Genomic DNA, 17118 nt, shown 5'->3' with positions numbered 1-17118 from the left:
GATCACCCTCTTGTGAGAGGTCCCTTGGTTGGTCCTATTCCATCATAAAGTGTGTCCCTTTGTTGTGACAAAAACAGTAGTATAAGAAGGTCACCATTTGAGTACCCATAGTTGAGAATGCTTCTACTTGAGGAATAATATACCAATATAGAAGGGACTCACCCTTGAGGTAGTTATTGTTGGGATTCAAATTTAAATTTGAATCTGTCCCACATTGAATAAAAATGAGAAAGTTGAGCAACATATAAGGAGAAAGACCTATAAACTCATTGTCGTAAGATTTTAGGTTCAAAGTGATGTCAATTCTATATATAGACTAGACTCAAGTTTTATTATTGTTATATCTCTCTAACCCATTACCTCAAAAAGACCCATCATTAAAAAGACCCATCATTACTTATAATGATTCTTGGCATAAAATAAAGAAAAAATTTATCTTAATATAAAAGAAAGTTCCCCATGGTTGTAAAGGAAAAAATATACTAATTATAATATTAAATATTGCACATAGTTTTTATGTGTACATTAAGAGTAAAAATCTTCTATAACAATACATCAACATGTTAATCAAGTTAAACTTTGCTATAATATATATCGAAATTCAAGAAATACAATATCATATTTACAACGATACGTTGACAAGGAAGTTCTTCAAGAGTCAAAATTTCAACACTTATACATACAAGATAAAGAAAGAATTAAGAATGTGATACAAATCTTTATCATTACTTATGAAAAAACTTGATACTTAAAAAAAAATATTCTTAATAATTTGATAAAATCATAAAAATTCAAAATAAAACTCATAAAATAACGTAATTTTTAAGTGATGGTACATATGTAATATTTAAAAACAGTGATTTTAAACATTTAGAGGGCTACATAGATACTGCACAAGTAGAGTACTTGACTTCATTTAAGTCGTTTTATAAAGTAGTCAAAGATGAATTAAAGTGCTATATCAATCAAGAAATACATTAGAGTTGTCAAAACAGGTAACCCGGCCCGACCCGACCCGACCCGATCCGACCCACCACGGGTTTTTTATTTAGTGAGTCAACCAAACCCGGCTCATTTATTAACAAGTCGCAAAAACTCGAACCCGACCCGACCCACCACGAGTTGGTGGGTTAAACGGGTTGGTTCATTGACTCACTTAATTAACTTCTTTTCATCCTCTTCTTCTCAGATTCTCATAACATGTTACTTTGATCGATCAAAATTAAACAATAATAATTGGACCAATTGATATAAAAAAAATGAAACAAAAGAAATATATTGTTATATATATATATATATATGTATATATATATATATATATATATATATATATATATGTATATATATATATATATATGTATATATATATATATATGTATATATTATAAGCTATCAAGCATAAAATTTTGCGAATTTAGTTTGATGAGACATACACAACCGTTTGACCAAGAAACTACATATAGCCGTTAACAAAAATATATAGCACAAGATAAAATTGTCATGCATGTAGATAGGTCTAAAAACAAGATAAAACAAATGATATATTCTTGAATTATACAATCTATAATATTATCCATCTATTAAATTGGAGTCCTGAATGGATAAATTCACAGTATTATGCTCTCTTGAAGCATCTTCTTCTTTATCTCCATCTATAGTGCGAAAGGCTCTATTGCTAAGTAAAAGTTGTGCATTTTGAATAATTAATTTAATTAATTTGATTTCAATAAAAAAAGTAGAATTTGAATAATTAATTTAATTAAAAAGAGGTGGATTGGTGAGCTAACCCAACCCACCACGGGTTCAACCCGTGTGAGTCGGATTCTTAGTGAGCCAGGTCATAATTGACTCACATAAAAAAATTTATTTTTTTTCAACCCAACCCGATTCAAACCCGTGGTGAGCCGAATTGACTCACGAGTTTCAACTCATTTTGAGGTCCTAAGATACAATTATGTTAGCGGGATGAGACCGAATCCATAGACTATAAAAGTCATCTCCGCATTTCCAGAGAAGAATGATGATAAAAGATAAGAACAGCTTCATCATATTCTCCCAAACAGATTGGCGCACACCAAACTTATGCCCTACATTTTAAAATTTTCTCCGCACTTATTTCCATTTTTGTCTCATACGGAACTAGGAATATATATATATATATATATATATATATATATATTAATATATATATATATATATATATATATATATATTAATATAAATTTATATTTCCAAAATTTCATTTAAAAAATATTCAACATATTCATATACTGATTAAAAGGTTAGATATGTTAATATTATAATACTATGAAACAAATTATTCATTTAAAGATCTAATATTACAAATATAGTTATTGTTAGCACACATGCATTTGAAAAATAAGTAATGCAAAAAACTAGAAACATAAAAACATAAACTAACGTGAAATAAAGGAACTACAAAAAGATAAATTACCAATGATAAAACAAGAATTGATAAAAAAAATCAATTAAAGCGGCAACTGAAATTGCTAAATTCTTCACTAGAATGGTCATTGTTATCTTAACAGTAAGAATTCCACAAAACTTTAAAAAAATAAAAAGAAATTTGACTGTTTTCGTTCAACTGGAATCTACTTTCCTCTTGCTTATAAGTAACTAACTAATTAAGCACTTTTACTTTTCTGACCAATGAAATTCAATTGGCAGTAAAAATAAAATAAAAAATAGTAATTATTGTAGTTATTTCCGGAATTACGAAATTTCCATTCGAAATGGAAAAATGTGCAGAGCCAGTGTGCATCTACCTGTATATGTCTCTTTTCGCCGAGGTTGACTGGACCCATTATTGGTAAAGTCTCGTGGAAGTTTTATTGCGCAATTTCAGCTCCTACTTTTTTATTTCTAATATAGAAAATTTAATTCCTTGTTATTGGAACTCTACCAATCTCATTTTTTTATTGATTGAATTCAAATTAATTTACGAAGTGATATTTTATGCATGATGTCATATCTATATGACTTTAGCAATAATTACTAAGTTATTTTAATCGGTAACAATTAATATTCCTAAATCCTATTATGAAAACAAACACTTTGTTATACACATTGTATTTGAAGTTTTAAAAGGTTAACAAAGATGGTAAAATTAAGGTTTAAACAGGGTTTCAAAAATTTAAATTTGTTTTCAATTTTTAAACATAAAATTAATATTTTTGTTTATGCAATTTGAATAAAGCTAATGTAATCCTTTCAATTGAATATTTATACATAAATATTATTAATATATAAATACTTTGAAAGTAAAATAAATATATTATTAAGGATTTGACATAGGGTCGAGGTTAAGTCTACATCTTGTAAGAGTCTCAAATCTCTAAGTTCAGATCAAGGTTTTATCTTTGATTCTCTCTCGTTATTGTTCGATCGAATTGGGGCGCTACCTGCAAAAAGCTCAACGATGTTAAAGTCAATGTTTGTCTGATACCGCTAGCAATAAATATGTAATTAATGTAACCAACTACCTTAATACTAAATCTGTATTTATAGATTTTGGAATGCACTTTTGATTAATACTAGTCTAATTTCAGCCCAAAACGTGATGATTTATCTTAGGGTTAATGTAATTATTCTTGATGTTTTTTTTGTTTGTAATTCGACCGATCGATTCACCAACCAGTTCATGTGGGACCATATGTTGTTGATGATTCGATTAGTGATTGACGAGACGATCATGCCATACACAAGGCCCCCAAGCCCAAGCATGTCTTCCATCAGTGAGATGTGTAGGGGTTTGTTTAGAGTGGGTAGAATGAATGTGTGTGCTGATGTGGAATGGGTTTCGCTAAGCCGTCCATCCAGGTGGAGTTGCTTGTGTAAGCAGTTACTGTGGCTGTTATAAGAAAATGTAACCAATGTGAGTGGGACACGTGGCTTCTCGGGATTTGTACATCCTTTTGAAATGAAAGGTCACACCTCGTGTATTGTTGGATCATGTTGGCTTCAACGGTTGAGATTCGCCCGTTAAAACTCCTTTTTTGGCTATAAATAAGGGGTGGGGTCGATGTCATTTTCACACTTGTTATTCTTCCTACTCTTGTAACCGATCAACTCATTCATCTTCTTTGTGAAAGGTAATAGTTTTGAATGTGGAGCTTTCTTTGTTTGAGGAGTCGGTAGGGAGGGGGAGATCGGGGGTATGGTGATGATGGAAAACCCTCGGTTGATAGAGGAGTAGCCATGCACATAAATAATGATTTTGCTCTTATGGAATAGGGTGTGATGGCCACTGATACATTGTCGTTGAAGCTATCAAATTAATACTACTTTTCATGGCAACTTCAGTATTGTCAAGTAGTATTCAAGAACGTAGATAGGGTTAAAGTAACCCTAAGTCGTATCCCAACGAATACAAAATTGTTTTTCAATATTTGAATCTTATTAATGCTATGCAATGCTCAAGAATAAAAGTGAGAAACTATGCTAATAGAATTAATGTTTGAAGAATGTTTGAACAACAAAGAGGAAACTTAGAAACAATTATGATGAAATAGGCTAGTTCCACTGCTTTCCCAAGATAGATTCATCATCGATTATCCACATATCATTGCTAAATTGATTATTGTTCAAGTTTCAAATTAATTAAAGTACATTCTTAATTAATTTGAGGGCGATCATGCAGTTAACCAAAGTAGATTCTCAATCAAATGCAAGACTTTTCTAGATTATTCACAATGAATTCAACAAAAGTACATTCTCAATTAAATTCTATTGTGTTTAATCATGTCTATTCTTAAATCTCCTAACCAAATTAAAAGCTAATTAATCAAAGTAAATTCTCAATGAATTATAGTTGAAATTATTACCACCAATCAAAGTACATTCTCAATTGATAGCAAAAACCTGTTTAATCATATGAAAGTTCCTAAATTTAATCAAAGTAGATTCTCAATCAAACCTAGAAACATTTGAACTCGTATGATTAATATGCATGTAGATTCAAACACCTTATGCTGCAAAAATCATTACTTTTAATATGATTGAGAGATGAAAGACATAGAAGAAGAATAACTCAAATCAATAATCAAAAGAAACAATTGCATAAATTCAACTTAACCTCAAAATCCATAATGAAATTATAGTGGAATAGCCCTAGGAGCTTAGCCCTCCATGAATGGAGTAGAATACATGATGAAATAAAATGAGAGGAGTGGAGGATGAATGCTTCCAAGTGGAGGAGTCTGAGAATGAATGAGTTGTGCCTCCCCTAAACCCGATAAATTCAATCGTCACAAATTCACTTCAAATCAATCATTTAAGCACAAGAATCTCATCAAAAATTTGAATTTTAAAACATAAATATAGGCATAAATATGCACTCATCAGCTACCATAGAAGTTAATGTTGCCGGGGAGTGGACAGGGTCTTTCGTGCCGCTGCCACCTGTTCTTTGGTACGGTTAGGCTCCACATAAGGTCGGGAACTATGTTTTCCACTTTTGTGATGGTCGGTCCTTGGTGGATTTCGGAGGCATGATTAAGCTTGGTCGGATATTCACTTGTCAGACGTTATATGTTAGTGAATTGAATAAATAAATTGGGCGAGAGATTGAAAATTCATTCACTTTGTCTTAACCCAAGACCTTCTTCTCTGCTCAAACTTTTGTCGAACAACACATGTAATCTTTATTTCATTTTATACAAATTCATGTTGATTAACTACTTTACGTATGATTTTTGTTTGTTTTGACCGATTATTTTCATTTTCATTTTCGTTTTAGTTTTAGTTTTCGTTTTCAAGAAGTTGTTTGTTGTATTGTTGAACTTGTTTATTGTTCATACTACATGTTATACATCCAAGGTTAGGGTAAAAATGAAAGTATATTCAAAACAACTCCAAATGACTTGAGAATTTGTTCAAAGCACCAAAAATCATAGCCGGTTTTGATAGTTATGGTTATTGAAAAATTGAGTGAATATATAATAAAACGTTTTATGTTATCTTAGAGGAGAACTAAACGTAGCTTTGTTTGATTAAAGCATTATAAAACGCTTTTGTGTTGGATCTATATTACAACCAATCATGTCATGTGTAAAACGATGTCTTATCACACATGCCAATCCTACAAAGTTTTATTCCTCACTAAACCCTAGGTGAATGAATTAAGGTTAGTTCCATAAGCGCACACAACATGATAACATTTATAATATTAAGGACAACTAGCTCATGAGGGTCATTTACTTCACGATCAGCTTATTAGAAAACACTATTCAACTCTCCTACTGTTTTCCCGCAACTTCAATACACAATTCATTATTAAAGATAGAAACATTTTCCTCTTGTCCAAAATTGAGTTTCACTTTTCTCTTTTTGTTTTACTTGCTTGAACATAATGTTTAGTTACATAGCTTTTACGTCGTTGCTGCATAATTTTCCTTGAATTTGGTTGAATTATTGTTTAACTTGCTTTAGTCATAGCCGATCGGCAATCCGGTTGTTGAGCTTAAACACACTCTTTATTTTAATGTGTGTGAGAAACATTCCTCACTGCTCGGTTAGTGTTCAAGTGTTCTTACTTTTCGTTGTCGATCGGTTGACACTTAAGAGCATTCCTTGCCGATCGATTGACACTTAAGAGCTAACTTTTTGTGATGCGACGAGAATTCACTAAGAATGTTCCTTATTGATCGGTTAGCCCTAGAAGTTTACTTAGAACTTTTCCTAAGCCTATGAGAGCTCACTTAGAAGATTCCTCCCTGATCGGTTAGCGCTAGGAGTTTACTTAAAACGTTCCCTAGGTCTATAATTTTTTATGTGACAATATTTCACTAAGAACGTTACTCATCGATTGCTTGGCGCTACAAGTTCGCTTAGAACGTTCCTTAGGCCTACAATTTTCGATGCAACGCGAGTTCACTAGGAACGTTTCTCGTCGATCGGTTAGATCTAGAAGTTCACCAAGAACGTTCCTCGTTGATTAGTTGGCGCTAGGAGTTCTCTTAGAACGTTCTCTAGGCCTACAATTTTCGATGCGATGGGAGTTCTCTTAGAACGTTCTCTAGGCCTACAATTTTTCGATGCGATGAGAGTTCACTGAGAACGTTCTTCACCGATCGGTTAATGCTAGGAGTTCGCTTAAAACGTTCCCTAGCCTTGTGACTTTCGATACGACGAAAGTTCACGAAGAATGTTCCTTGTTGATGGGTTGAGGCTAGGAGTTTACTTAGAATGTTCCCTAGGCTTGCAATTTCTGATGACATCAAGGTCGTTGGGGCGAGTAACTTGCTCAAAAAATTGTTCAAAAACTTCTCATATTTTTAATTGTCACAATGTTTTACATGGAGTTTTTAATTGAAGTAAAATTTGAGGTATGACACATTCCAAGTGTTAGGGATCGATTTCTCGCTCGAATGTTCGAGTCAATATGCTTCGTTCTTCAAGTCTTCGACAACTGTGAACGAGCCTTGCCAGTTAGTGGCTAGCTTCCCGTGCGTGTGTCTTCCTCCATTCTAGGTCCCACTCCAAGAAGCTTCGCGGTCTAACCTTAGTGTTGTATCTTTTGGCGACCATTTCATTCTAGGCTTTTGCCTACACGATTGCCACTTCCCACTTCTCCGATAGTGTGTCAAGCTTTGCTATGAGTTTCATGTCGTTGAGGTCTAAGTCTTTTAGCTATCTTCTGATAGAGGGTTCGCCTATTTCGACAGGGAGCATGGGAGTTCTTACGATATGTGAGGTTGAACAAGGTTTAATTGGTCCTATTGTATGGTGAGCACCGATATCTCCATAGGACTTCTGGTAACTCGTCCACCCTTAACGTCTCTTAAGCGACGCATTAACTAGGCCACAATGGGTATTATTCACTACTTCAACTTGACCATTTGTATGAGGGTACTCCACAGAGATGGTGATATGCTTTATGCCTAGGTTCTTATAGATCTCGGCTAGCTTCTTGTCGATAAATTGATGGTCGTTGTAAAGCATCAGATGATCTTCCACATGAATTTATAGATGAATTTATAGACCTGTTGAGCGGTGATGATGGTCAAAGGCTCGGCTTCCACCCATGTTTACCGATCGGAAATAGTCTGACAATGTTCATCTCCCATTAGGAAAACGGTCGATGGGAAACGGTGTTGTGCAGTTTGGTGAGCGGTATGTAGATGTTATTGTGGTGCTCCTGACAACTTTTATGGTTCTTATCGAACACGTCGCAGTCCTGCTCCAAAGTTGGCCAAAGTAACCCAAATCGCTGGGTGCGGGCGAGTTTGTCTTGCTGCGTTCATACCACAAACCCCACTATGGAGTTCTCTCAAGAAGTAGTTGGCCTTCTCGCCCGAAATGTACTTTAGTATAAAGAAATCCCGCTTGTATTCTTCGAGTCCGCCCAGCTTACCACTTCTCAACTTGCTAGTTTTTTCAAGTTTTTCTCCTAACCCAAATTATTATAAGAGTGAAACACGGTTTTTCGTTCCGAAATTATTGTAAAAAAGTATTTCATTATCAAACTATATTGTAGTCTTAATATTACTTTGTTTGTTAAACATTTCACGTACAATATGTTAAAATGATAGTTTACATTATTTATATTAAATTCAGGAACTAAAACTACACGTAGCATTTGTTGAGAAGAATATTTTATATGACATGAAGGGACAAAATACTTTATATTAATTTAGTGATAAACACAACCTTTTATATAATATGTTTTGGTAGGGATTTTGTGAGACCGAGACACTAACATTTGACTTGTGTGCTTCGCTTGTATGCTTCCAATTTAGACCGATCGGTCCTTTTTAGTATTGGCCGCTCAGTGAACTTCAGTATTGGCCGCTCAGTGAACTTCAGTATTGGTCGCTCAGTGAACTTCAGTCTTGACCGCTCGGTCACCCTCGTGGAAAAAGAGGAGAGGTACTTGCAAAAGACACTCTGACGCTCAAGTTATGAGCGGTTTTATGAATTGTTTGTTACAGTTAAATATTTAAGTCCTGATCGGACGTAAGTAGAGCATAGTAGGGTGTGAGTTGAATGTGTGTTTACCTCAAACCTAAATCCTATTTATAGAGTTTAAAAGAATCTGACCAATTAATTTACCTCTTAATGGTCATTAATGCATACCTTAACTGTCTAATGGTAGTCATTACCACATTTATTTGTGCATTAACTATGCTCAGTCGGAACCGAACGACTGAGAAGCTTTTTGGAACCGAACGGCTGAGAGACTTTTTCCCGCATGCGTTCAGTTCCTTAGGTCGTAGTCGTCCTAACCGATCGGTAACATATGAGTCCAAAATGACGTAGAGGCTCTCCTGCATCTTTACCGATCGGTCGGTTATGAGCCCATAATAACATAATAGTTTTGCTGGAAAAAAAAAACAAATTTAATCTCTACCATAATATGAACATCTGTTTTCCAAGTGCAAGCTTGGAAATTGCTTTCGTCAAGCTGGTGGCCATAATTCCACGAAGTTGAGGTCGGCAAATGAAATTATCCTATATAAACCCCTTAGTTTTGCAATGAAAGCCACAATATGTAACAGCCATAAGCCATGGACAACGTAGCATTTATTCAATTGATTTTGTTTGCATACTTATGCATCCATATCTTCTTCTTTAGCCGTAGCAGAAAAAACACCAAATATCGCAAGCTACCACCTGGTCCTCCCAATTATCCCATCATAGGAAACATTTTACAGCTATGGCCATCAAAACTGCACCAAGAACTTCATAAGCTTTCCAAAACTTATGGACCTATTATGACTGTTAAAATAGGCACCATCACCACTGTGGTAATTTCCTCTCCAAATATAGCCAAAGAAGCCCTTCACAAAAAAGACCGAGCCTTAGCAAGTCGATTCATACCTGAGTCTGTTCAAGCACTTTCACATGATCAATCTTCTGTAGTATTCCTCCCTGTGTCATCAAAATGGAACACTCTTAGAAAAGTTTGTGCCACCAAAATTTTCTCCACTCACCAACTTGATTCCACCCAATCTCTACGCCATAGAAAGATGAAGGAGCTGCTCGATTACTTGCACGAAAATTGCGAAAAGGGTCGCGCGGTTGATATTGGTGAGACTGCGTTCACTACAGTGCTTAACGCAATATCAAACACCCTTTTTTCCCTTGACTTGGCTTCTTATAGTTCTGGTGTTTCTCAGAAGTTTCGAAGTGTTATTTCTAGTGTGCTCGCGGAAGCTTCGAAGCCTAATGTTGCAGACTATTACCCTGTTTTTCGTAGACTTGATCCGCAGGGAGCACGACGAAGGATGAAACGCTATTACCGAACGTTACTTGATGTGTTTGATTGTATTGTTGAAGAAAGAATTCAGAGTGTAGATTCCGTTGACGGAAATGATGTGTTAGAGTCGTTTCTTGATATCACCAGAAGGGAAAATTCAGAATTAACACGCCATGATGTGTTGCATCTATTTCTGGTGAGTATTACTGAAAACACCAAATTCATACTACACTTCCTTATTAATGTCACATTATTTAAAAAATAAATAAATAAATCAGCCAACCACAGGACATGTTAACTCTATTTAAATTAAAGAAAATATATTTTTAACAACTTTATTAGACAACTTTTTTACAACAACCTACATGGTAGCTTGTTATTCATTCATTTTAAATATACACACCAATAAAATAATAACATACAATCTCTTGTTAAAAAATTACTAAAAAAAATTATTAAAATATCATGGTCCCTAAATTAAATATGTTTTGCGTATTTAAACTATCATAAAAATTTATGTTTTCCTACATTTTATGAAAATAATATAAAATATCTTTCACAACAAATAACATTTAGGATATTTTTTATTAAAAAATGAAATTTCATATTGAACTATATAACTTTTATAAAATACAAAAGTAAAATATTTTATAATTTAATTAAAATATGAAACATATATTTTATAATAATTTAAGGGTAAAAAATACATTTAATCTTTAGTTCTCTAGTTGAATTTGCATGTTTGCATAACTACGAAAATTAAATCATTTCAGAAATAGATCTATACATACTGTTATAATATATTACAGTCATAATTTTATTTTACTTTTGTATAGAAATAGATCTATACATACTGTTTTCAAGAATTTATTTACATAAAAATCTTAATCAGGTACACAATCATGAGAATAAATCATCTTATTTCTGTACATGTGAATCTTTGAATAACATTTGTGGTGTATTGTGATTTAACAAGGACTTTAATTGAACACACATCACGCATAAATTGTTAAAAGTGTCTTTTCGTCACACAGAAATACTACACTCTCCAGTTTGACAATTCAATTAGGTTTTACGAAAATGGATAAAATTTGAAACAGTTATCAAAATTGTTAATCGAGTTTAAACATTCGATTTAAATTAAGAAAATGTATTTCTTAAGACAAGAATGTATTTTAGTCCTCGCTTCTTCTTTTTTTAATGAAATCGTACTTACAAACCCAATTTTAGAATTGAGATTTTTTTTTTCTTAAACTCATGCACCCGACAACATTATTAGTTTTCTATATTTTTTATTGATGTCATTTGAAATCGTGGTTCGATTCACGATTTTACTTTTTATTAATTTTTTCCTTTCAATTATTGTTTTCCTTTTCTGATTTTGGTTTTTGATGTATTTAAAAACGTCATTGATTTTGGGCATATGGGGTAACAATACCAAATTGCTCTATATATTATAAGTTAGAAGAGAGATTAGTTAAGATTAGCTTTCTTAATCTTGAATGATACACTTGTCGAAGGATGAACCGTGTAGTTGACGGGTTTATCATGTTAAACCGTTGGTAAAGGAGAATGATCGTGGAAAAACGGAGTGAAAGTGGTTAAAAATGTTGGTCTCTGAAGTGTTTGGATGTGCAATTAGAATTGGCAATTTGATCCATAATTTATGGACTAACTCTAATCTATTAATGAAAAAACTCCCTTTCAGAAAACTTCTACAGTGGAGGTCAAAACAAAAATCTCAATCCCCAAAACTCTCTTTTAAGTGAGTTTTGGTAATGGGAAGATCATATCCACGTTTCAAATCCAAAGACTAACTTTACATGTTAGAAGATATTTGTGTGGGTTGTGAGTATCCCACTGAGGAAGTGGCTAATCACGAGTTTTTTTTTTCTTTTATGAAATAATGCAATTTTACCAAATTCGACAAATTTTAAAAAAATATCATCTAAGAGTGTGTTGGGAACGTATTAAAAACAAAGAAGTTGTATATATACAAGACGAATTTGAATTTCAAAATATGATATACAAAATTAGTAGAGATTGAACACCAACAATCTTCCCCTCAACCTGATACCATTTTTTGTAAGAAGATTCGACACACACATACACATAGATCTCTAGATAATATATTGTCCGTTTTGGACTAAGCTCTTACGAATTTACTTTTGATACTATTCCAAAAGGTCTCTTATGTGTAACTTATATGTATATAAACTCATGTCCATCTCTTGTTTTATCTGATGTGAGACTTTGTTTATATCCAACCGTATAAATGTATTGATCCTGCCTGAACACTCTCTTATATTGTACCTACATCGATTACATTCGCAAGTTCATCTCTACAAACTACAAGATACGCCCCTTTGACACCCTCTCATTTATCTTTATGATGGCCTTGAATTCTCCAACCAATTGTGCAAGGCCAATTCCATTCATAACCCCTTCATCCTTGATGTGGGGCAAAACCTCGTCATGCCTCTTCCCTACATATATTTTAACGACTTTGACAACTCTCTCCCCACCGTTTACCTCTCTTACAACATTCGTCCTATCGATTCCCTTGTTGTCATGGTTGTCAGGTGCTTCACCATACTTATAGATTTGATGAACATCATCATGCTTACATATTCGATAAGAGTCAATCCAATGGTTTTGAGCTAAAGTCATGAACATCATGCATGCATGACTTCTAATTTTAAAAAAAAAATAATTAAAACTCATCCTTTACAAACACAATTTAAATAGAGTGCTTTGAGCTAAAGTCGCACACACAATGCAGGACTTCTAATTAGAAACAAATAAAACTTGTCCTTTACAATACAATTTCAATGATTTGGTTTTAAGTTGAAGTTGTTCACTCCTTACACAATTTTTTTTTAAATTTCAATGTCATCATCTATAAGATGACTTCAGTGTTTTCAAACTTAATTAAAACAATTGAGGTCATTTTCAATCTCCTAGACTTCTTTGTATCATATTTTGAAATTTAAATTTGGCTTATGTATACAAAATTTCTATGTATTTAATATGAAATTGTGTGCTCAGGACACATGTTCCGTGTAAAAATTCATATTTAGAATCAACCTATTTGATAAAATTAGTGTAAAGTTACACCATTTTCATTAAAAAAAATATATACTTGTGTTCATCCATTTAATTGTTTTTCCAAAAAAGTGTGGACGAACCAAAAAAAAAAGAAAAAAGAGAACAAAATCTTAAAAAAAAAAAGTGAAAATGTGCTCCTAAATAGAATTTCAAATGATTTCCTAAAAAAATTCATTAAAAAATTAAAAACATGTTTAGTGTACAATTTATTAAAAAAAAGTTAGAAAAATTAGAAGGCGTGCTTGTAGTTACGATTTCACGAAATATGATTTATCTTCTTATCGTATTTCTCTTCAAAATGTACCCACTTTTATAAACTCAATCAAAATTACATCATTTTATTAAATTTATCCAACAAAGATTGACACACGTATAGGTAAAAAAAAAAAGAATTAGTTTCCGTGGCACAGGTTCACATCAAACAATAAGTATTACAATATTTTCGTCTAATACAAAGTCAAGGAAAAAAATAATATATGAAAGGGGATTTCCTTTGGGCTTCCCTTTTCGTTTTCATGTTGTTCTATGGTTTGAAATGCATGCATTCACTAGGATATTACCTAAAACTATTTGGTAGGTAGAAGGGGAAGATGTAAAATTTAAGAATTAACATTACGAATTTAGCAAATAAATAATTTTAAAAAATAATAGAACGAACTGTTTTTCATATATTTAATCATCTCTCTTCTCGTTTTATGTATTATTATCTTTTTATCAAATTTACAACTTTCAAAATATCTTTTACCAATGTTTCATTAATTTTTATTTTTCTTCTCATCATTTTTTTTCTACCTATTTTTTTTTCCTAAACTGAAATATCACATTAATGCAATTGTGTCAAAGTATTAAATTTTCTCTTTGTTATTATAACATAAATTTTGTGGCAGGACTTATTCGTGGCTGGATTAGACACCACATCCGCCACAATAGAGTGGGTTATGGCAGAGTTGCTGCACAATCCTGAAAAACTATCAAAAACAAAAAGGGAACTTGAAAAAGTTTTTAGTGAAAGTGGGTTTGAACCTGAAGATTCAACTATATCTAAGCTCACTTACCTACAAGCCGTCGTGAAGGAAACGCTTAGATTGCACCCAACAGCCCCAATATTAATTCACAAATCAGTAGCTGAAGTAGATATATGTGGCTTTCAGGTTCCCAAAGATGCACAAGTTCTTGTTAATGTATGGAGCACGGGGCGAGATTCAAGCATTTGGACAGACCCAAATTCATTTGTACCTGAAAGATTTTTAGGGAACGAAGATTTCAAAGGAGAAGATCATGGTTTCATTCCTTTTGGGTCTGGTAGAAGAATGTGCCCTGGTGTTGCACTGGCTAATAGAATTGTTCATACCATGTTGGCTTCACTTCTGTACCATTTTGATTGGAAGCTAGAAGATGGGGAAAAACCACAGGACATGGACATGACTGAAAAATTCAGCATTACTTTACATAAAGTCAAGCCTCTGAAGACAATTCCCATTAGAAAATGACAAATTGTTCAATAAGATTTGTGTATAAATTTGACAAGCACAATCTCCGGACTTCCACATATAGAATGATGCGTGTAGTACGCTATAAATGAAGTATTATAAATTGTATCTATTATGAATTTTCCATATTAAATTAAGAAAAACAAGGAAGGAAGATATGCACAAGATTCGAAACAGAACCTCTTAACATACCCAAACGAAACCAACCCAATTTCAATTCATTAATATATAACCGCAAACACTAATATTTAATATATATACCCCCACATTAGATATAACATATATAAAGGACAATTAATTTTATGCACCACAATAACACTAAAAGTCATGCAAAGAAATAATTAATATTTATTGCAATTAATTTTTGAAGCTCTAAACTTATTTAGAATGTTTTCCTCAGGTCTTATGGTCATGAATAAAATGTTTGTTCTCTTAATATTCATTTTTTTTCTTTCCTTTCGTCTTAAACTCGTTCTTCATTATTTTATGGTTGAGAAGATCAATTTGCTCTTAGGCTTTTGTCATGTCCAATTTAATGCTCACGGTTTTGGTCCAAAGGAAGGGAAGGATCACTCCAACCCATTTGAATCTTCACTCAAGATAAAATTGTTTTTCGAAAAGTCAGATTTCTTAATACTAAATCAGTGAAAAAAGAACAAGTGAAAGGATATACAATAAACCTAATCACATATAAGGATTCAATCCAAGAGACATACACTTCAAGAGGCCAAAAATCAATTAAAAACTACTAGATAATGATGTAAAAGGAATCTAGTAAAGCGGAAAAAGCTTGAATAGAAAAGTAGCACTAAACTATAGAGTACTAAAAGAAAAAAACAACAAGGAAGATGCAGGAATCAAGATAAAGGAACAGCTGATAAAAATTGCAGCGAAGGAATACACACCAACAAGAGACAATTACACCAAAACCTAAATGCTTACATAAAGAACAAGATCTAAAAATGAGTGGAAATAATTTTGTTTGCTTCAAACCAATATGTCAAACACACATCAGACTACAAGGCAGTCTCGACCATAAGAAATCATCAAGCATTTTACGTGAACTTTTGATGTCGTTGAAAGATGCAACAATTTTTTTTTCCAAAATTCCCCAAGACAAGTAAAGATGTGTATGTGTGTTTGATCAAAGTGAATTTTTTTGTTTGAGGAGTACTTCTACTAGTGCAGAATATGACAAGCAAAGTATACACACTTAAATCCTAATTGGATCCATCTCAATTCAGCATTCAACAATCAATGATGTAAGTGACTCCAGCAAGTGCAATTCAAGAAAATTTTCTAGAAAACTCCTAAAGGAAGGAATCACATATGACTCAAATCAAATGCTAAACAATGAATAAAGACTCAATAATGTTAGGAATCCAAGTGTGAGTCTAAGTCCCACATTGGATACAAATGAGAAAGTAGAATAGTATATAAAGGTGAAAGACCCATTAACCAATTGCCTTAAGGTTTTGGGTAAAGAGTGGTGTTGATCCCTTATATAGTTGGCTCAGATGTTATTGGTAAAAAGAGAGAGGAGCTTGTGGGAACATCTCCTTCTCTCCCTTTGGGTCTCCTTCTTCTTCCATCTTCCATTTTATAAGCTTTAGGGTTCTCCATGGAAGTGCAGAACCAGATTCATCTTGTTAGGGATTGTTGTAGCCTATGAATTCTTATGTAATGGATGATTGATTTGATTATATATATGCCTTTTCTATCAATTGCTAGTATTATTGTTTCTAATCTTAAAGCTTGCATGTAATAGGAATGTTCATGACTTGAATTTGGAGTTTCATGGATTATGGGGACGAAAGATGGAACCTTGAACTGAAACAAGAGTCCTTGTGGTCATTGATTCTAGGGATGGAAGATGATTCACATGTCGTCTTAAGATCCTGGCTCTTTAATGCGGGTTTGCTTATTAGATTTTCCAAGGGATTGGAGTTTAATAGGGAAAACCTAAGCTCTTCCACCTAAGGGATTAAGGCTAGAATGTTTTTGTGGATTGATTTTAGTAAATTGATGGAGAGGAGATGAAATTGGGTAAGCACAAGAGTGAAATAGGTGAAACCTAACCTTAGCAATGTCATTTCATACCATTTCTAGTCTTGTCCATATCTAAGTGCCTTTAATGACCAAAGTCCAACCATTGTATATTTGTGAATTTATCTTGTTGCACATACTTGTAAATGAATGTTCTTGTATTGAGTCTAGATGAGTTGTTAATCGCATAATTCTCTAGTATGACGAGTCTCTTGGGAAAACGATACCTGGTCTTACCATGGGTTATTATTTGAA

General features: G+C 33.1%; 1 protein-coding gene across 1 annotated transcript; it reads left to right on the top strand.

The window, feature by feature from the left end:
• Positions 1-9527: 9527 nt before the first annotated feature.
• LOC108346674 (cytochrome P450 76T24) lies at positions 9528-14929 on the top strand. The gene is made up of 2 exons (XM_017585736.2): positions 9528-10415; positions 14215-14929. The coding sequence occupies exons 1-2, from the start codon at positions 9528-9530 to the stop codon at positions 14815-14817; spliced, it is 1491 nt and encodes a 496-aa protein (XP_017441225.1). The 3' UTR covers positions 14818-14929.
• The last annotated feature ends 2189 nt before the right edge of the window (positions 14930-17118 follow it).

Source organism: Vigna angularis, chromosome 9, assembly GCF_016808095.1.
Source record: "Vigna angularis cultivar LongXiaoDou No.4 chromosome 9, ASM1680809v1, whole genome shotgun sequence".
NCBI classification, from domain to species: domain Eukaryota; kingdom Viridiplantae; phylum Streptophyta; class Magnoliopsida; order Fabales; family Fabaceae; genus Vigna; species Vigna angularis.
The sequence above is the reverse complement of the archived record's forward strand: the minus strand, read 5'-3'. Positions and strand labels throughout refer to the sequence as shown.

What these genes read in the sequence shown, in the direction of transcription:
- LOC108346674 (XM_017585736.2), top strand. Translation starts at nt 9,528, where the DNA reads ATGGACAACGTAGCATTTATTCAATTGATTTTGTTTGCATACTTATGC. An exon ending in ATGTGTTGCATCTATTTCTG is followed by an intron (nt 10,416 to 14,214) that starts GTGAGTATTACT and finishes ATTTTGTGGCAG; the next exon opens with GACTTATTCGTGGCTGGATT.